The sequence below is a fragment of the Hyposmocoma kahamanoa genome, unplaced genomic scaffold, assembly GCF_003589595.1.
Source record: "Hyposmocoma kahamanoa isolate Upper Pololo Valley unplaced genomic scaffold, ASM358959v1 168, whole genome shotgun sequence".
Classification (NCBI taxonomy): Eukaryota; Metazoa; Arthropoda; class Insecta; order Lepidoptera; family Cosmopterigidae; genus Hyposmocoma; species Hyposmocoma kahamanoa.
Window position 1 is genome coordinate 2,532,420 of NW_020653608.1, and position 22,141 is coordinate 2,554,560.

At 35.5% G+C, this 22,141-nt stretch overlaps 1 protein-coding gene across 1 annotated transcript in view; it reads left to right on the forward strand.

The window, feature by feature from the left end:
• Window positions 1-1,183: 1,183 nt before the first annotated feature.
• Window positions 1,184-22,141, forward strand: part of LOC113225579 (dopamine N-acetyltransferase-like) — a 41,893-nt gene continuing 20,935 nt past the window's right edge. The window contains exon 1 of the mRNA XM_026457907.1: window positions 1,184-1,381. Within this exon, the coding sequence (XP_026313692.1) occupies window positions 1,289-1,381 (93 nt within the window). The 5' untranslated portion in view covers window positions 1,184-1,288. The remainder of the gene's footprint in view (window positions 1,382-22,141) is intronic.

Below are 22,141 nucleotides of genomic sequence, written 5' to 3' on the forward strand. Positions count from 1 at the left end.
TGCTCCATTAATGCTTGGCGGCAGAAGTAGGTAAGGTGGCAGTACTAACCTGGACAAACTCGTTCTATATTTAACTGCCTCGATGGCCGAGCGGTTACGAAGCTGGTCTGCCGCGCAGAGGTCCCGAGATCGATTCCTGGGCAGTGAGAAATATTTGTGTGGCCTACGTTTATTTCTCTAGTGAGTTTGTGGTTGTCTATGTGTGTGTCCATGGCACATGCGATACAGGGTTTCCCTAGTGAGGGGCTATGAATGCGTGCGTTATTATTATTATATTATTACCTATGCTTATTTTCTATAGAAATTTAAAAACTAAGCGATTGTTTAGTGGCATAACATAATGTGTATGAACTTATAAGATAAGCTACAGTCTCTATGTATGTGCTTTTGGTATATCTAAGTAAATAAAGATCAGATAAATAAAAAGTTGTAAAGAGATAATAACTTTTTTATTAAAATAACTGACCTGAATAGTTTGCTTACCGGCTTTTTTATTGGAATTGCATCTATTTGCCAAGTTTTATTGCAATCGGTTAACGGAAAATGCACCAAATCAGAATCATTATCTACTTTGCCTCCCTTAGATGTGAATATTTTCTTCAAATTTAAATGGGACTGAGGTAAAAAAGAGATATACAAAAAAAGGAAATAGAGACGCAATTGAGAACCCCGTCCTCGATTAAAAATAGTCTTCATGAAGCTACCTACATTAACCTAAATATATTTTTACACTTTTACATCAAAAGTTCTTTTTACTGTTTAGCTTCTCCACGTACGTATAATTTTATTTAGGACTGTAGTGAAACTGCTGTATTTTATTAAATATGTTATAAGAGCCAATTAGTGTCACTATAGTCACTGTATTAAGAATAATTTGATTTTCGGATACATATAATTGTATAAAAAGACTGTTGTCTGTTGTACACAAACTGTTGTCTGAAATACCCTAAAGGATTTCCTTAAAAGAAGTTCTTTTTCATCGGCTGGTTTTAACGAAATACTGCATGCATATGCTCTGTATTATTTAGATGCAAGCAGGGAAGGGTTAAAAAAACAAGTTCCGTATAGCCTGTATGATTTGTATAGTTGAAGGCATGAAAGGGAGCGACGCGAACTAGACCAATGTAGCTTTTATATAAAACGAAGCGAGCCATTTTGCAACCATTTCGACTTGGAATCTCGGAGTGATCCCATCTTGGAGCACGCGAGAGCCGCTGCGTTCCATCCTTACGCAAATAACAGTTCTCATTGTTTTTATCATTCCAAATAAATAACTTTTTTAATCAATATGGCTGTCACAAGTGCCAGGGCGATTGTGAATTTGAAGGAGAAGGGACATTTCGAGCAGAAAAATGAAACAGAAAGGATTGATAAGTATACGGTAAGTTATTTTTATGTTTAACGGACAATATGCACTTCACACTTGTTTTAAGAAAGTTTTCTGTAAAGGAATAACTATATGTAATATATTTTCCGTTCGAAAAGTGGATCACTTTACTGTGGACAAAACATAAGATTAAAACAAACAAAATGTGAGAAAAAAATTTGCAACGTACTATAAAAATAAATGACACATTTGCAAAAAACATATATTATATTAGATATACAATATAAGAACGTTATCAACCTATGACCTAGTTATCACATATACCAACGACGTAATAATTTATAACATACGAGTAATCGTTATGAAAATCCACAACAAATTGCAATCTAATTTGTACACGATTTAGAGTGCAGATTTATCTGGGAAGAAATTACTGCAAGATAAAATAGTTAATACGTTACCATGCAGTTTATAAGCGTAGATTCGCCTCGTAATCTTTTAGATTTGTTATTTGTGTAAGAATGAGATAAAATTATTTTTTTTACTTGATTTTCTATCATTTCGACTGAGAGAATCTAAGAAGCTTTACAGACCTCGCGTTGACTTCCATCATTGTGTATTATGATCGATTTGAACGAGCGTATATCGGACATCTAATCACCGACTGTAGATCTGCTTAGTGGAAAAATAATTTTGATCTTCTAAATTACTTAATTAATTAATTTCAGTTTATATAACAGCGATTCTCCTGAAAATTTTCATTATGTGTACGTAGCGTATGTATGTATGTAAATACTTTATTTTAGGTTCCACAAAACACAGAATAAGAATTAACATTAATATAACGTAAAAAATAGTGAGCACAGGAGAGCTCATTCCATTCTCAACTAACCTTTAAAAAACTCGGATTACGCTGGTTTGACAATACTGTATAAACATAATAATCTCAGTGCAAAGTACTAAATAAACCGACCTCAACAATTCACGGAATTACATCTATTTGCCAAGTTGTATTGAAATCGGTTATCGGAGAGTGCGCCAAACCGGAGTCATCCCCTAGTTTGCCACCCTTAGAGGTGGAAAACTTTCTTCAAATTTAAATGGGACTACTTCTGAGGCACCCCTTTCCGACAAAAAAGACTCATCACAATCCCTTTAAATCGCAAAGATCTGAGGCGCATTGCCGCTGCGCCCGTCACCCTGAGACATGAGTTGACAAGTCCCATGTGCCTGTAATTTTATCAGCACCATTACCCTTCAAACCGGAACACAGTAATGCTGACATTACTCCTTGGCGGTAGAAATAGGTAAAGCGGCAGTACTTCTTTGGACGAACTCTTTCACCGGGAGCTCTACTGCTACTAAAATATCGTCTTTCTATACATCTTCATCCAACACGTAGTCTTCAATTTTGTAATATGCCTATTGAGGAGTTCAGTAGTCCACAGATCGTCATGGTTGCAGCATCACATCAACGTTACCATTTATCATTGTAGTGTCACCGGATTTACATATTGTAACAAATTTCAAGTCGATCGGCAAAATGGAAGCAAAATAATCATCCATTTTACGGCTGAGATATTTACGCCATATCAACATTATATATAGATTTTGGTGTTATACAATATTGTTGTGTATATAATCATATTATATAATCAATAAATGACAATACAATAGTAAAATAAACGCTTAAAAATTATTACTTTGTCCTTGAATAAATGTAGGTGATAAAGTGAAATTAATTTATTCTGCTTTACGTAACATTACACGGATGTATGAAGACGAGAGTTCGTTCTTATTAATGATTATGTGACTACTGGGTGTTAGTACACGGAGTGATATCTTTTTAAGGTAGATAGGTTGAGACTTCATAAATAAATATTTCGAATTAGGGACATTTGTAAAATATTGTCGGATATTTTGTTTTACGAATTTAACATGAATTTAAATTGCTATAGGTATTTTCGTTTTAGCGCCTCGTTGCCACTGTAAATAAATGCGCATTATGTACACTTTTTTATATGACGTCAAGCGACGGGACGAACGAAAGAACGCTCGGGAGAAATAGGTAAGGTGGCAGTACTTCCCTGGACGAACTCTTTCACAAGGAGCTCTACTGCTATTAGACTACATACATACATCACGCCTGTGACCAAACTGTGGTAGCTAAAGACTGTGAACCTCCATTCGCATTAGTCTTTTCACACAAGCCCATTTATTCTTGATACTTTTACACTGGCCTTTTTATGAACACCCCTATCAGTGTAGCACCCGGGTGCAATCGTGCCCTCTGGTAGAAACTGGACTACTTTTCCCGGAATTAGGGGTTATATTTTATCGGAAATTGGAGTGCAAATGATGCAAATACAAGCGATGATGACGCGGCTCCATGGAGGCGCTCAGCGACCCAACGTCAAATAATCTTTTTAGCAAGCAAATTACACTTGAAATCGTCATACTGAATAAAGTCTACTGCTCATTCGTTCCCTATTTACCGACCCGAGAGATAGGGAGGTCCGGGGAGACTACGGGTTCCCCAGTAAGACCAGGGTACGGCGGGCGTCCGGACCGAGCCCTCCGCCAGAGATACTCGCCGAGGTTTGTGGATAATTGCAGGGATGAACACGTTCGTCTGCCCCGGTAGCATGTGACCGGGGCGTTCGTCCCGCGCGCTGTTAGCGCGTCTTAGTAGCTGTCTAGACGAGGTCCTAATGGCCAGGATATGCGCGGGACACATTGCCTTTTAAGTCGTTAGCTATATAAGGACATTATCGCAGGACACTGCTACCGGCAAATCCGGAACTAGCCCGGAGAGCTATTAGAGGATGAGCTAGACATCCTCTGGTCCCTCCAAGCGCGTAGGAATGTGGGAACTGGAGAGACGCCGTTCATTCGGCGTCGGGAAGAGAGCGTGCCTTACAGCTCTGCCACCAACGAGGAAATTTGGTAGTCGACTTAGTAGTAGTGGCAACCGTTAGTTGGCTCTGCGTGACTGGAAGTGAGCGAGCCTACAGCTCCGGTACCTGTCTGGAAAATAGGGCCACCTAAGGCACTACTAGCCTTACTGAGAATCGGATGAAGTCCGTGTAAACGGACTGATCTGGGGTTAGTACCTGACTTAGATGCTCTAAGGGTCGGTAGGGAGGGTCACTAGAATCAAAGCTAATGTAGGGAGATATGGGACTGCTCATTCGTAAGGCTCATCCGAGCCACTAGCGTCTTGAGAACCGGATGTAGTCAGTGACAACGGTGTGTGATAACACTGTACACTAGCCAGTGAACCCCAGATCAGCCCAGATCGACAGATCGGCTCAGAACCTGAACTTAGAAGGTTTCAGTGCACGTACAGGTTATAGTGCCCTTCTCGATACCCTAAGGGTCGGTAGAAAGAGTCAGTATAATCAAAACTTATGTAAAAAGGTACGGGGGCTGCTACAAAAATAGTGGTTAATGAAATTAGAGAATCGCATGTGGCTTGTTAGGGCACAGCAGTATGTACTTAAATCTAGTTAGCCTTATATAATATTATTTACTAGTAAAATCTATTTCCGCTAAATAAAATGTTGTGTGTAACGCCTTGGTACGAACATGATACTTAATAGGTGCGTTGGTTAAATACACAGAAATCTTTTATTACAGCTCTCTGGCATGAATCTGGCATGAACTCTGAGACACAATAGTATGCCTTTTTATTAGAAGTACCTTCAGATTGGAGGAGAATAAACTGTTTTTGGCTATTTTTTTTTACATGATTAGGTATTTTATTATAAATTTGTAACAGACTTTTTCTAAAAATTTCCAGAATAGAAACTCTAGGGGTTGCTCTTTGTAAATACATATTTAATTTAAACAACCCCTAACACGCTGCGCCATAGGTAAAGCCGGCATTGTATCTGATCGAGATTTTTTCGTCATGTGCTGCATCTCCACACGTTTCCATCCAAAGTTCCGTCAACCTACTAACACCCACCCCTCCTACATAACAAATCTATCGAAGCATCACCTTTTCCACCACTGCAACCCTCGCTTACAACACTGTTTGCAACGCTCGTATTTCCATAATCCATAATCTAACAATTTGACGATCGTTGTCCAGCGGTTAACACCATGGGCACTGGATGAGGGGGTCCCGGGTTCGATTATTTTTTCCCGTTCTCCGTTATCATAGTACCGGGAACTCCCAAAGTTTGAGACCTGGCAATTATGTTTTAAATTAAAATAGTTATAAGTGTAGCTGCTGTACACCGTCGAGTATGGAGTACTGCTGCCACTTATGGGATGGCTCTGCTAAATATCAACTAGCCATCCTAGATTCAATAGACAAGCGTGCTAAGAGGCTCGGAATTAGTAGAGGCGAAGCTGCAGAGCCTTGAACACCCCCGTAGAGTTGCCAGCCTATCGGTATTCTACAGGATATATCACGGAGAGCGTGTGATGGAATTGCATAATTTGATTCCGCCTTCCCCTTTCCATCACCGAGAGATTAGACGTGGGCAGGGGTTCCACCCCTATGTTGTGGGTATTCCCTGGATTCGCACGAAGCGTTTCGCTTCCACATTTGTATGGCGAGCGGCTACAGAGTGGAATTCCCTGCCTGCAGACTTGTTCACCGAACGCTATAAATTGGACCTTTTCAAAGCGAGAGTGAATAGGCATAATTAGGTGTGCATGATAGATCCTCGACATCATCGTCACTTTCCATCAGGTGAGATGGAGGTCAAATGCACACTTAATTTTTATAAAAAAAAACACCGTTAAGGAGTTCCTCTCGTTTGTCTGCTCCAGGCCACCGTAACAATTAGGAAATGAAACTATTTTTCCGGATTTAAATCGCGTATATTTGCTTTTTCAAACAAACCGACGATTCGGGCCCTTTACAGGTCCCATGGTCACGGTTGACTTTATTCGGCTTTATTTTATGTTGACTTTATTTATTTATTATATATTTTTCGGTTGATTTAAATCCGGAAAACAGTTTCATTTCCTATGTGTAACAATCGCGAAAACCTAAAAACTGGATACACAATAACAATTGCTAAATTTTATTGAAATCGGTGTGAAATCCAAAAAACCGGATTCATCCCCTAATTTGCCACCCTCAGAGATGGAACACTTTCTTCAAATTTTAACGGAACCGCTACTGAGGTAACCCCTTTCCAAAAAAAAGAATCATGGAAATCAATTCACAAATATCGGAGTAACCGCGTAACATACAGCCAAAAAAAACAGTCGAATCGAGAACTCCTCCTATTTTCAAGTCGGTTAAAAACTAACTGTTCTTTACACGCTGTAAAGGATATTACAGAGGCACCTTTGACTGGTAACAATCATATTATCATTTCGCAATATATACCGACCTTGTTCTGCCTACATGGATCGTGACAAACCACATCCTTATAATTGATATTGTGACGTTTGTTATAAGTATTTATAATTGTTATATACCTATTACTAGGAACTGTTATTAACAGTAACGCGGGCGGAATAATTCCGATATCTAAAAGATACTTTATAAATTTGAGCATTTCAAGTCATCAAGTTTATACGTCATATGCATAGGTAGACTATTTCTACATAAACCTCGAAGAGCATAGCCAGAAAGAGGAGACTTCTCCACGGTAACATTTCTTTGTTCCGGATTTTTTTGAGATTCGGGACATCACTTAAGTACCTACATTAAAAATTAACTAATTTAAATTAAATCATTTAATTTAATTAATTTGGGATAGGTACGTAGACTCTATTTATCTAAACTCCGCAACAACCAAATTTTCGGATTATTCATTAAAAATCCGAAAAAGAATTAAATTATTATCATATGTATTCCAAACGATTCTATTGATCCTAAAATAAACTCGGTTACATCAAACCTTTGTATACATCTTAGTTATCGCGAGCACCTTTTTTATGTAAATTACATTGCCATGTTTTTCTAAGAAAACGAGTAGGCTTTTATATTTTGAACAGGCAAAAATAGCATATAAATGTACGTAAAACAGGTAAAAACAACCAATTTTATTTTAGAATGACATACATTGCATCTATTGGAAATTTTACAATTTAATTGCAATTCAAAATGGTTTAAATAGTGTAACCTAAGTAAACCTATTGCAAATATGTTTTACAGAAAGAACGCTAGCAATACGAAATGCAAGCAAATATCGCATTAATCAATTAGTGGGCCTAGGAGGTCTAAATGCTAAATGTCGAGTGAACGGACCTTGCTCACGATCAATATCAAGGTCCAGAGTTCGATGCCCGTGCTCGCCTTTCGCTGCAACCGTGACCTGACGTTTGCTTCCTCATTGTAATATGGTGGTGCACTATAATAAATATGTCATATATATTATATATGTTCGTTAATTCATTCAAATATGTGTATCGTATATATGTATCGACCCAGGGACATCTTCTTTTATTAGTGGGTATATTCTCAAGAGACTATGCCACCCCCATAGCCTAGCAACTATCAAACACACTACACATAATTATAAATTTGTTATAAAAAGACCGGCCTCCAAAATTCGTGGAATTACATTCATTTGCCAAGTTTTATTTAGTTATATTTCTTCATATTGAAATGGGACCAATACCGAAGCACCCTCTTTTGGAGGAAAAAAGAATCATGAAAATCGGTTCACGAATCCGGAGTTACCGCGTAAAATTATCAAAAAAAAAAATTATAGCCCTTTACAGCCCTAAAATGTTAAGGTAATGCCGTTCAGAGCAAGATGTATTTCATCTGTTACTAGGTGAACTTGTAATAATAATAATAATAAGACGCACACACTCATAACCCACACTAGGGAAACCCTGTACCGCGGGTGCCATGGATACACACATAGACAACCACAAATGACACCCAAACTCGCGAGAGAAATAAATGTAGGCCATATAAATATTTCTCCCGGTCCGGGAATCTAACCCGGGACCTCTGCATGGCAGTCACACACACCTGCGCGTTATAGATAGCTATTAATACAAAGTTAAAAATCATTTATTCCATACGTAAAATAAGTGTGCACTTGAAATAGCTACTGTTCATTGGCTACATTGAATCTTTGTGTGGAATCTAGAGCCATGTCGTCTTTCCATACATCTTTATCTAACAAGTAATTTTCAGTTTTGTAATATGCCTTTTCAATTAAAATGCTACCCGCAATTGACGTCAGAGAGAAAGAATATAAACGTCACAGACACACTAAGAACAAGAATTAAAATCCCTAATAAGAATTAGGATTCCACTACAAAAACCTCGTCTGTATTCATACAATTAACGGAAATATTAAGTCTGAGAAATCGATAATCAACATTAATTTTGTGGTTTACACCAAACAAATTATAGACAGACCGTGGAAAAACAACATTCTCAGAACAAAAATCTACAATATGAGTAAACACATGTTATTTAATTCAATAGAAAAATTTGCAGATGACGAAATACGAACAGGTTAATTGTTTAATGACTTTCAAAATCGTTGTAGCAGTTAAAATTAGATATTCGATTAGAAAAACCCTCACGTCAATCAAGGCCGTCCTTTAGTTATGGTGGAAACAGCTATGATTGCGAATAAACCGGTTCCTTCGCTGGTTTTTTCTTACAGATTACCAGATGTACTTAATTATCTATACACGTTGCGCCCAATTTAATAATAACAATAATACGCACTCTTGGTATATCGAGAAAGGCCACATCTGTAAAATGACGTAAAATAATGTGAATGATGTAAAATTTTCAATGAGAGAGGTTTAAAGAAAATAAATTAGACGGACAACTTTTATGCTTAACTAGGACAGTTGTGAAAATTGTCGGTGTTTTGTAGAAATTTATGGCGCATGTTTTAGGTTTTAACGATTGTTCTAAAATATTTACGTCCTGTTTTAAAACTGAATTTAAAACAGGAAGTAAACATTTCAAAACAGTTGTGAAAAACTAAAATAATATACTCCCCTGAACAAAAATTTAAAATGTACGCCATTTCTACCGACGATATACATAATTTGTTTTTGTTTATAATAATAAGTAACGGGACGAACAAGTCGTGCACCTGGCGTCTATAGTAGCTGCAGTGCCACTCAGAGCTTGAAATCGGAAAGATCTTATGGACACTGCCACTACGCCCGTCACCCTCAGACATATGTTGACAAGTCCCATGTGCCCATACAAAACCGGAACTCAATGATGCTCACGTCACTGCTTGGCGGCAGAAATAGGTAAGGTGGCAGTTCTTCTCTGGAGAGCTTTTTCACAAGGAGCTCTACTGCTACTAAACTTCTTCTACTTAATAGAGTCGACGCTACTTTTACTTTAGGACTATATTGAAATTTGAAATTTTTGACTATTGAATAGTATCTTGTCACCTTGACTGCGTTATCTCTGGCCACGCAGAGAGAGATCTCTATAGGGGAGACCTTATAAGAAAAAATCATCAAAATCGATGCAGGTATTAGGGCACAAGGGGTACAACAAGTTGCGTGCTCTGTGTTGGGTCACCGTAATGTAGACGAATAACGTAAACGAGTAACGAAATTAACTACGATCCCACCTAAAGCAGAATCTATCAGGAATCGAATCTAAAACCTCCTCAAGTAGCGCCCAGATTACTGACTACTGGACCACCAGACCTAAAAAATATACACCGTAACATTGCATTCGGTTTTCCACTAAATAAAAACATGCATCTAAGCGTCTTGTATATGTTTTTATTTATTTAAATTAGATTACAAAATACAATTTTTTAAATTATTATTGTTATAAAGTCCCCATGAAACAAGTCATTTTGACATTTATTTTCTTTTTAAAAAAAACAAAAGTGTAAGAGTTGTTTTGAGAACTGTTGAACACTTTTATTTATATAAAACAACAGACAAGGCATTTTTATAGGCCCTTTACTTGGCAATGACAAAGAGGTTTGATAGTGGGGGTGCGGTTACTTCTGAATTGAGAGGTCAACGACTCGAATACAATACCGGTACATAGCACCACAGGTCGGCCGTCGGCTAACTAAAACATAAAATATTTTTTTGAGATGTCATAAAAAAACCATAGCACAGTTTTAGAATATTGACATCATTTAATGACATTTCAGCTATGCATCGTAAAAAAAAAAGGTAAGTTCCAACAAGTCGAACACGTTAACTAATTTTAACTGTTTTTTAAACGTGAATTTTGTGTTCCATTTTTTGCTGTTTAAAACGGATATTTGACCATTTGTCACTTAACCATGTTTTAGTTAGTGGACGGCAGAGGTATTAAAGTGAGGTACATTTGTTAATTTTTAGTACTTTTTGTCAACGTTGAAGGAAAACCTCGCATAGAAGCCTGCGCGTCGAAGTAGGTTCACAACCCCTGAAAAATGTCGGAGGACCGGAAAAGATCCGTACCCAGCAGTGGGAAGTATGAATGGGTTGATGATGATAATTCATTTATTAGTCTAAACTATTATTCGTCTATCGAGTTGTTTGGTTTTCGTGATTTTTACACATTAGAAATGAAACTACTTTTTCGGATCTACATCACCTATATTTGTTTTTTTTTTTTCAAACAAACCAACGTTTCGGGCCGTTTACAGGTACTATTCACCCGTGACTATGGGACCTGTAAAACCCGGTTTGTTTGAAAATACAAATAACGTGATTTAGATCTGAAAAATACTGCCTCCGTGGCCGAACGGTTGCTATGCTGGTCTATCACACAGACGTCTCGGGCTCGATTCCCGCGCCGGGAGAAATATTTGTATAACCTACATTTATTTCTCTCGTGAGTTTGGGTATAATTTGTGGTGGTCTATGTGTGTCCACGGCATCTGCGATTCAGGGTTACCCTAGTGTTGAGTGTGTGCATTATTATTATCCGACTACAAAAAAGGAAGAGGTTATCAATTCGTCTGTATTACTCCTACATTTGTGAGCCGATTTCGATAATTATTTTTTGGAAAGTCCCGCACTAGGGTATCTCAGTGGCGCGGGTGCCGATGCCGTGGACACAGACATAGACAACCACACTTTACTCCCAAACTCACGAGATAAATAAATGTAGGCCATACAGATATTTCACCCGGCCCGGGAAATCAACCTGGGACCTCTGCGTGGTAGTCCGGCATGGTAACTGTTCGGTCACGGAGACAGTTAAAAAAAAGTAAAAATACACTGATATTTAAGTTAGGGTGTACTACAAAGAGTTGAAACTTTCCAAAATAGTTTATTTGCAAACGGGGATTTTAATTCCTTCGTTTCTTTGGTTGACCCTTTTTGGTGACCACTTTTGGTTATAATAGAAATACTATCCAGCTTATCTTGAAAAAGAAAGGTGTGTGTGGTCGCTTCTGGCCACGCATGTGCTTGGATTTTTAATACAGCAAAATGTTCGAAAATGTTGTGTATTTTGACTAAACAAAAAATTCAGAAGGGATTAATGGGAAAAAATTAATGTTGTGCCGTATCAGGAACTCAAAACGTTGAACAAAGATGGCTGGCGATTTTTATTTGACCACCGTCAACAGGCAAGATCTTAAATATGAAGAAAAAGACAGTTTAACTTGTTATTCTTAACAAATAAAATAGAGTGGTCTTTACGAGCGTTAATTTATTTATATCATTGAAGTTTTATTATTTAAAAAAAAATCAGTCAGTCCTAAGAAATAATCTTTGTAAATATACGGGGTGCTAACAATATAGGTTATGGGGGGTATATAATAGGGGGTGCTAACAAATATAATTGCAATAACTCTACATAAGTTTGCAAAAAAATTAGGAAAGTATACACACCCGTAAATTCCAATTTAGCGATTAAGATTTGGCTACTTCAATATTAAAATGTAAAACAATATCAATTTTACAGTATTACTTAACTTGAGGCACAAAAGGAATATGTTTGGACAGAATGCTTGTATTTAATGTAATGTTTTGAACTCAAAGGAAAATAATACGAACTACCTGAAACAAATTGTGTTTACTATGTGAAATATATAGGCAAGTTATCGACGCATTTCTTTCAAAGAATTATGCCACCTCTCTACTGAAAGGTGTCATTTTGCAGATGTGAACCGAAAAATTATGAATTCGTTTTTTTTTTTGTACGGAAAAGTAAAATCTTGAAATGTAATTAAATTGGTCCTTTTGTTGCGAATCGTCGATTATGAAATTATCCGTACCTAATTTATTAGCACCTCATATACATAATAGCTATATTGATCTTCTTCCAGTTTCAGCGATAAGAGGTTATCAGAATTAAAAGTAGTTCAAACTGGTTTGAAGACAATTAAATACGTGTTCTATATGCGCAATGTATGAGTTAAATACATAGACATATATATAATAATGCTATATATGCTATATATATATTAAGCGAACAATAAGCTTAAATGAGTGATGCATTCAGGACGTGCGAAGAATGACGTGTTGACGATGTTTTCGTAAACAAACTAATGGAAGGTCTACGTTTCATCTGCACTAATAGAAACTAACGTACAAATATATTTGTTCATTTCAGAATTAGAACAAGTGGATTTATTAATACAATTATCCCTATAATGTTATAATTCAAAGAGATGTACGGATTTTTAGGGTTTCATAGTCAAAACAAATAATCCGTATAGTTTCGATGTCCGTCCGAGTGCATTTTATTCGCACCAATTAAGATAACATTCGTCGCCTTAGAGTAAATATCTTGCACATGATTTTTATGTAATTTTCGTGAGGAGGAAACAAATATGATATAAAATACACATTGCTATATATATACACTTTACTGAGTTTTTGACGCTACATTACTTTAACAATATTATAAAGTTTTGCTGTAACAAACATTTGTAAAATCAAAAAATAAATTAATATTAAAAAAACCCGATTCACCACTCTTATGCTAACATCACGTCGATACGCTTATAATGAGTCCAAACACGGTTAACGTTTTACGGTAATATCATCTGATTTACATGGTATGCCAAACATCAAGTTGATCGGACAAGTGGAAGTTAAATAAATACTTATTAATTTTATGACTCCGATCCTAACTGGGAAGGGACTTACACTAACTGGGAAAAGAGTAATTTTCAGGTTAGTTTTCTTTACCTAATTTCGGTGGCAATTTTTATTATTTGAATTCACATTCTAAGATATTATAATGAAGTATTATTTTGTTTTCGAGTGTAGAATCCTGAAGAATTATTTAATGTTTCACGAATATATATTCGAACAGTTAAATAATCAAAACTACCACAAAAATTAGGTAGAGAAAACTAACATGATTTTACCCAAAAGAGCTAATGGCCTTTAGACAGCTTACCGATGTTCATCAAATATACCTAAGAACCATACCGATTAAATTAGCCTTGAAATAAAAAAAACATCATCTATCTAGACAGATATTGGGAGCTACGATACCACTGACATACCTAAAGACACACAGATACACAGACAAAGGCTTCAAACTGTAGCCCAGCCTTGGCTAAATTAAACAGTGAAAGCTAGATCCGCATAAAATTTGTTAAAGAAAGGGGTAAAAAGGGAACAGGAAAGCTGTAACAATAGTTATTTGTAAAAGTTCAGAAATGGAATCCTGAGCGTAGCGAGGGCTTCAAGGCACCAGACGCAGAACAATTTTGCTGCCGAGTGAAACACACAACTTAACCTCACTATTGCGAGTAAAATGGTAGATGAAAGAAAAACAGTTAAACTATAACACATCAGTTTTAATTAAAAAAAATAGTTATCGTTGTCAATTTAATGTCAACAATAATAAGAATAAAATATACCAACGGATTTATATTACTTAAATAATGTACGACAAATCGCGTAGTTGAACGTGTCATTATGTTTTTATTTTTCATCGAAAGAAAATTTTAGTTAAGAAGAATTTTGGAAGTTATGCGCACCACAGTCCATCGTCAAGTTCGAATTTCAAAAACCTTTCCCACGCTAGCGTGCAAAAAACGCTTTTGCGCGCAGATTTCTAATGAGAAAGAAAGGCCTTCCGAGGTAGTGAGGAGAAAAATACAATGATATATACAACGGGTTAACAAAAGTAGACACTTACCCCAAAAGGGCCTGTATTCGTATATATACATATATCTAATGCTTTATAAGCAGTTAAAATACGTGATGCTTACATGATTGAGTCTTTTCTCATCGAGAATTTTGATGGGAGTGACAACGGAACGAACCAAAGTAAGAATAACGAAGAAAAGGACGAGAAAGATTCAAATTTTCTAAAGTAAGTGGCTACGAACCAGAAAAAAGTGTGTGGTAAAAAGGTGAGATGACGATTAAAGAGGTAGCGTCGTCCCAAATGTTATAACCTCCTCTTGCGACGAGGATTAAAACTATGAAAAAATGCATAACTAAAGTTTTCACTTTGATCACACAGAACAAAAAAACAATCTCCCATACAAAGATATACAAGTTATAAAGAAATATACAGGTTATAAAGAAACTTGCAATACACAGGTTTGTCGAGGTGTAACAAGAATGCATTTTTAATTACTGTGATCAATCGGAATTGCGGAAAATAAAGTTTTCATAATTGTTACGTAGACACTCTTGGAATATTTTATACACCACATGCAATCCAAAAAAATACAATAAAATAACTATTGTACGCGTATGATCAAGTGGGATATTGTTCGATAGGGCTTTATAAATATAGCAATAAAAGTTAAGATACTAAGAACCAAGACGATTAAGTCTTGACATATTCCCTTTAAAAAAACCTTTTAGAGAGGCTTCTATTAACTTTTGAAACATCAATGTAAGCAAACTGAAATAAATAAGGAATAAGCTCTTGTGATTTTCAGTACATAAGTACTTGAGAGAAATATTTCGATAAATTATTTTTTCGAACTAGTCAAACGATCCAGCAAAAGAACGCTCGTATTATAACGCCCAAATAGGTTGACGTAGAATGCTGAATGGTTACGGAACCCCATCATAGCATTACCGATACACTTTTGGCGGATTATTTTTTATTTTATTCCAATTTTTAAATATTTCTAATCAGTGGAACTGATGCATGGAAATAAACGGAATAATATGGTTGTCTATTCAATTCATTATGTTCATACTAGTCCGGCAGTTATATCAATTTTATCATACATACATGCACCATTTCACGCCCTTTTCCCATATCGGGGTTGGGAGGTCACAGCCTTTCACACATCTTGCGCTTCATCTACATGCATCAATGCACGTACACATGCTTAGAAATAATGACGCTGGCTGAACTGTAACTACGCAATTTTCTCTGTACAATAGAATATCATGTTGATAGTTTTCTAGACAACATTGTTGTTTTTCAACAAGGATGAAAACAGTTTAGTAAAAGGTACTTAGTCCGTTACAATATAATTATCATATGATAACTAAATTAACATGAACAAACAATCTTAAAAATCTGAATTAATGACTATTATAACCGACTTCAAAAAAAGGAGGAGGTTCTCAAATTCAACCGTATTTTTTTGTATGTATGTTACGCTGTTACTCCGCATTTGTGAACCGATTTTGATGATTCTTTTTTTGTTGGAAAGAGGGTACCTCAGTATTGGTCCCATTTAAATTTGAAGAAACGATTTCATCTCTAATGGTGGCAAACTAGGGGATGAATCCGGCTTCGCACACTTTCTAATAACCGATTTCAATAGAGCTTGACAAATAGATGTAACTCCGATGAAAATGAATGGTAGTAGTTGAATAAGTAGGTGAATTTTGAGTAGCACTGCAACTGTTCTTGGGAGGCGTGTCCTTTGTCATCAGGCGTACAACTTGTTCGTCTAAGAAACTGTACAAAACGATGGAAATTATACTATTTTCAGATCTAAACCGAATTCATGTTTTTACAAACAAACCGATAGCTCTTTACAGATTTAGATCCGAAAGAATATTGTCATTTCCAATCGCGAAAACCTGAGAACTGTAATAAAACATTGTTGTCATACTACACTATTTTTAACCGACTGCAAAAAAAAAGGAGGAAGTTACACGTTCGGCAGTATGTATGTTTCAGATATTCAATCAAAGTCAATTGTGGACCGATTTTGAAAATTCTTTTTTGTTTGAAAGGGTGCACTCTCGTGGTGGTACCATTGTTACCAAGTTAGAATCTGATGAGGGATTCCATGAAAATCAAAGGAAATCCTCGAATTTATGGCATGTCCGTGTATTCACCAATTTTTCCATCAATTGTGGACCGATTTTGAAAATTCTTCTTTTGTTTGGTATACTCACGAGGTGGTCCCTAATGCTGTTCCGGGTTAGTTTCGGCTATCACAAATTGCCTATCACATTTTCCGTTAAAAAGTCGACTTTTCTTTTGACATGTAATCAACAAGTCACCGTCATCATGACAACCAGAAAATAAAATGTACAAAGGAGTCCGTAACAGTTCCACTGTCACCAAAAAGTCAGAATGTGATTAGGGGATCCCATGGAAATCGGAGAATGCTGATAAGCAAACTTTTGAGGTCTGTTTTTTATTTCAATGAAAAAGTTACAATTATTGTTCTCAGTATCCACACAAAAGGTTCTAATTAACTAAAACATGCCGTTCGCAACGGAAGTTAACGCTGCAACTTAGCCATTTTCCATTACGTTGGACAGGTATCAATTTATAGTAAAGCCAAGTCCTATTATGGTTACAACTACACTTTGTCCTAGGAATACGTAAAATACCTAGTGTTTATCTAGTTTCCGGATTTACTACCGCATATTACAAGTCTATTGTCGTGACTACTTCTTTATTTATGTCCGGAGGTATTAAAATTTATGATTGTGCTGTTAATTCAAGTAAAACTAGTGCGGGTTTACTAGGTTTATAATCAAAGATTGGAGTAGCATGATATTAAACCCACATTCAAGTAGTACATAGAACGGATACATCATCTGAAATCCGAATAATATAAGTAAGAAATATAAAAAGTAAAATAATCAAAACGTTCTTATATCTTTAACCGACTTTAAAAAAAGGAGAAACTTCTCAATTCGAATGAATTTTTTTTTGTATGTATGTTATGCGATAACTCGCGATTTGTAAACCCATTTTAATATCATGATCTTCTTTTGTTGGAAATAGAGTACCTCAGTATTGACACCTTTTAAATTTGAAAAAAAAATCTACCTATAAGGGTGGCAAACAAGGGGATGAATCCGTTTTCACCCACTTTCCTGTAACAGATTTCAATAAATTTTGGCAAATAGATGTAATTATACTAACTTTTTTTATAAAAAAAGTTATTTTATTCGACTGTATAAAAATTGACTAATATTAATAAATAGAAACAAAACTTTTTCTTGTCTTAAGACCAAGAAGCAAACTTCATATATAAAATTGCACCACGCATAATTGAATGGCAGCCGTTTTAATCTATTCTGCATTGTCGTGACTAGACAGTTATTTAAACGGATTTACTACTTGGGTCTTTATTCTGCCTTGCAAATTATTCAAATGCAAATATTTTAAGGGACAGACCTTGGGTCCTTCGAAACGCATTGCTCCGGTACCATTATTAAGTGAATTGCGTTAACGTATCAAGTACATAAATTGTCTTGCTGAATGCAAATCTTTCAAGCAGACTATCAAATGGTTGTGGCATTGTGGCAACACGCATATTCCTAACAGTTTACATATCTTAGGGGCACTACTGCGCCTGTCACCCTGAGACACAAGTTAACAAGTCCCACGTGTCTGTAACTTCACCAACACTCTTACCGATCCAAACCGGAACGCAGTAATGCTGACATCACTGCTTGGCGGCAGAAATAGATAAGGTGGCATTACTTCCCTGGACGAACTCTTGCACAAGAAGCTCTATGAACTTTACTCATTTGAGTCAATGCCGTAGATTAGAAAGTTCTGTTAAGTTTGTCCTAAGAATTTGTCACAATTTTTGTCTTCTACCGTAACAAGCCATATACATACGTCCTATAACTTGGATTTCCTTTAAGAAGCTTCCAAATTATTTTTGTTATAATTATATATAACAAATTATCGAAAAGATTCTGTTTCTGGTTTGACGGTATTGGTTTCTGTTAAATTGCGCAGAAACTATGTGAAAAAGAGTGACTATAGCATTGACAGTTTACGTTTGTGACTGCCACAATGGTATTTACATAATCTCGCAAATCTACATATTTCTACGTTCTTTGTCGTCAATTTGTAGAATTTTGGTCGAAATATATTGTACATTTTAAATATAAAGTTGTCTTGTTGTCTTTGAATAACGAAAAACCCGAGAATTTGTACGCAAATTTCAAATTTTCGTTGCCCTGTAAATAAAGTTTTTTCATGTTTTTATGTTAGAAACAATTAGAACGTGATATTGATAACCCAGAAATAAAAATAATTTTACATAGTAAAAAACTAAATAATCTTTTATCGTCATTGAATATTTAGGGTTCAATCATTGACTTACAAAGGTTCAATGTACAGTTTTGCTTATTGAAAACACTCTCACACCCTACGCAGAGTACTAAATATTTGTGATCTTAGTCCTTGATACTTATTTTCATCTATTATAACTACAAGGAAATTCAATTTGAACGTTACAAAATAGTAAGTGGTTAAGCTAATTTTATGTACAGTTCAAGCCAATGGAATGCAGGCTACAATAGGAACTAGATAACTACCTATTTGGAGAACAGAATTTGCTGGGTTCCTGGTCACTGGTATGATCACCGTGTCTTTTTCAGTTTAAACTGTAAAAAGCTGCTTTAATATATAATGGCGCACACATTCAAACGCCTTATATAGGTCGCAAAAGATATTTTAGCATTGATGAGAATCATCAAAAGAGACCAAACAAAATTAATTACATTAGGTGATTAGTCTGTTAGATTATAATATATATTATGTGCTATCATTGCAATCTTCGTTTCTTGAGATAACAATGAAATATAGAACAAACGTGTTATATGAAGAGATAGCAAATATACTTTACTTGGCGTACTAGATATAAGGTGACAACTTCACTCCAATCTCAATATAATATGCAGAGATCGGAATAAGCAGAAGGAAGGAAGTAATCACATAGAGTGTATAATACCTCCCTCCGAAACTTCGCTATTAATTTACTATGGTAGCGTATTTAGAAGAAATGTTTTGTAATTTTAAGGAAAATATAACATTTGGTTTTGATTTTTTTGCCTTTTATGTTTAATAATTCCAGGATTTTAGACCTTCTTATGCATTCTATCTGTATTATTTCATTCAAGTTTAGGTAATTATTTTCTACCAAATATATATGAGTACTCTTTCTAATTACTATAAAAACTGCCTCCGTGGCCGAACGATTAATCATGCTGGACTGCCACTCAAAGGTCCCGGGCGCGATTCTCGGCCCGGGAGAAATATTTGTATGGCCTACATTTATTTCTTGGTGGTTGTCTATGTGTTTCCCTAGTGCGGGGTTATGAGTGTGTGCACGTTTTCGTTAAACGTAATAAGTAATTAAGAAGTCAAAACGCCATTATTGAAAGATATGTGGAACAAATGGGTACTAACGTACATTGCAACATCTATCTCAAAACTTTGGAACGGAGACTGTTGGACGTTCCTTTGAAAAAACCTACTTTACTGTACCAGGAGACTACGAAATTCTTGCGGTGTATGATTAACAATCGCCTTCATTTTTATTACAGATTTAAATGGACCGTGTAATACAGATATACTTACACGTATTGTATTTGTCATTTTTATCTTTGCGCACAATTGCAAATTTATTTCAAACATTGCAAACTTATTGATCCCTTCACATTGCTCGTTTATTTTATTGCAAATACTATTGTGTGACGTGTTAGACGTTTTACTTTATTTAGTATTGTGGTCGAGTATTTCTTCAATTTGTAATAGGTAGGTACAACATTGTTATCTGTGTAGTTTACCTGTTGTCAATGACCGGATGATTTTGATGATTGTTGTTAACGATTATATTGAGATAGCGTTGTTTTTGTAAGCATACATATTATCGATAGTCTGTTATTAAAACAATCCCCTACGAGATTTTTATCATTTTATTATTATTCAATTTATTATATCAAGTTAACCTACAAATGAAACAAGAAAGAAAGGATGGTTGGAAATCTATGACTGCCGAATATAAATATAGGATAAAAGACCATCTTCATTTGTTCGCTTGCATTTTGAAGAGTCAAAATTTAACAGAACTTTGAATGTAACTAGATTATATGATAATGCAATTCCATCATTAGATTTGTCGGTAAATAATTTTATAGTTAATTTAGATTAAACAAGACTCATTTACTAGGCATTCTTAGTTCCTGAAAATAAAATTATCCACTCGTTTCCGATTTTGTCCCACTGACATCTCTAACTACTAGAAATTACTTTTTTCTAAAGCCAACAATACAGTGACATGTTGGCCCAACGTTGCCGAGTGAACGCCAATTATCAACGTGTTTTGCCTTGCCTTGCCATCGTTCGGTGTCACTCTCCTAGCTGACCGAGTATTCACTCGCATTCGCGAGCGCCAATGTGTATAGTGTATAGTGTATAGAGCTCGTTTTGCGTGGCTTATCGCAACTCGCAGTCCCTCGTGACCACTTGTCTCACTTCGGAGAGGTGTCTGTTTTTCTGTACAATTCGAAGGCGCTCGACCAGTAGTAGTCAATTGACATTGTATACAATTAGACATTTGCATGCTATTTAATACATTCCGAACATGTTTGTACTAACACTGTCTCTCGATACATCTTTTTTTTGTATTTATACATATTCTGTTAGACCATGTTTTAAGCAAATAAACGTATGATAACATTATTATTGATTTAATTGTTGTCGATAATATTACTGCTATTATATACGTAACTTTTATTTATTTCCAAAATAAATTGAAGTGTTAAAGATTTACTTGAACCACTCACTGATATTAATTATGTACCAATGCATAAATACCAAAAGCTTACACTATTTGAAAACCTTTTAAAAATTTCTTTCTAATATCAATCTTGAGGTTGGAAATGCATAGCGATCGTCAGATTAATATTATAAAATTTTCGCTTTTTTAATATACTCTCAAATTATATTTCTTCCTGTACAAATTCACTTTTTATAATATTTGAGCATTTATAAATGCAAAATAATAAATTCTTACATGACATTCCCGGATATTCCCATAAGAAGTAAAATATTCCCAAATAGAATATTGCATGAATGAATGAAATGAATGGAATACTCTTTATTGCACATAAAATTACAATTAAAATACAATACAATAGCTCAAGTATAATAGTAGTAGTAAGTCAATGTGCAACAGGCGGCCTTATTGCTATGTAGCAATTTCTTCCAGGCAACCTTAGGATAGACATTTCGGATATGCAAAAGGGGTGCAACCAAAGAATATCATCATAAGTACACTACATAATAGGTAATAATAAAAATGTATACATATCCATAGATAGCTATACATATACATACAAATAACAATAATATTATTAATACATACATAACAATAAATACACAATAATATTAAATGCTTATATACTTTAAAGGAAAAATAAAAATGAAGTATAAATGTAGGAAATTAATGAAAGGATAGTAGACAGACGAAATTTAGGAGTTGAGGAAGTGATCCTTGACACGTTGTTTGAAGGAATCAAGAGAAGGGGATCGTCGAATCGATTCAGGGAGAGAATTCCACAATCTGATAGCAGAAATTGTAAAAGAGTTGGAATAAAAGTTAGAGGTATGAGAGGGCAAGTTAAGTAAGAGAGTATCAGAGGAGCGAAGGGGACGACAGAGTGTAGAAGAGTGAAAAGTAAAGCGATCTTTAAGATAAGAAGGCGCAAAGGGATAGAACAGAATTG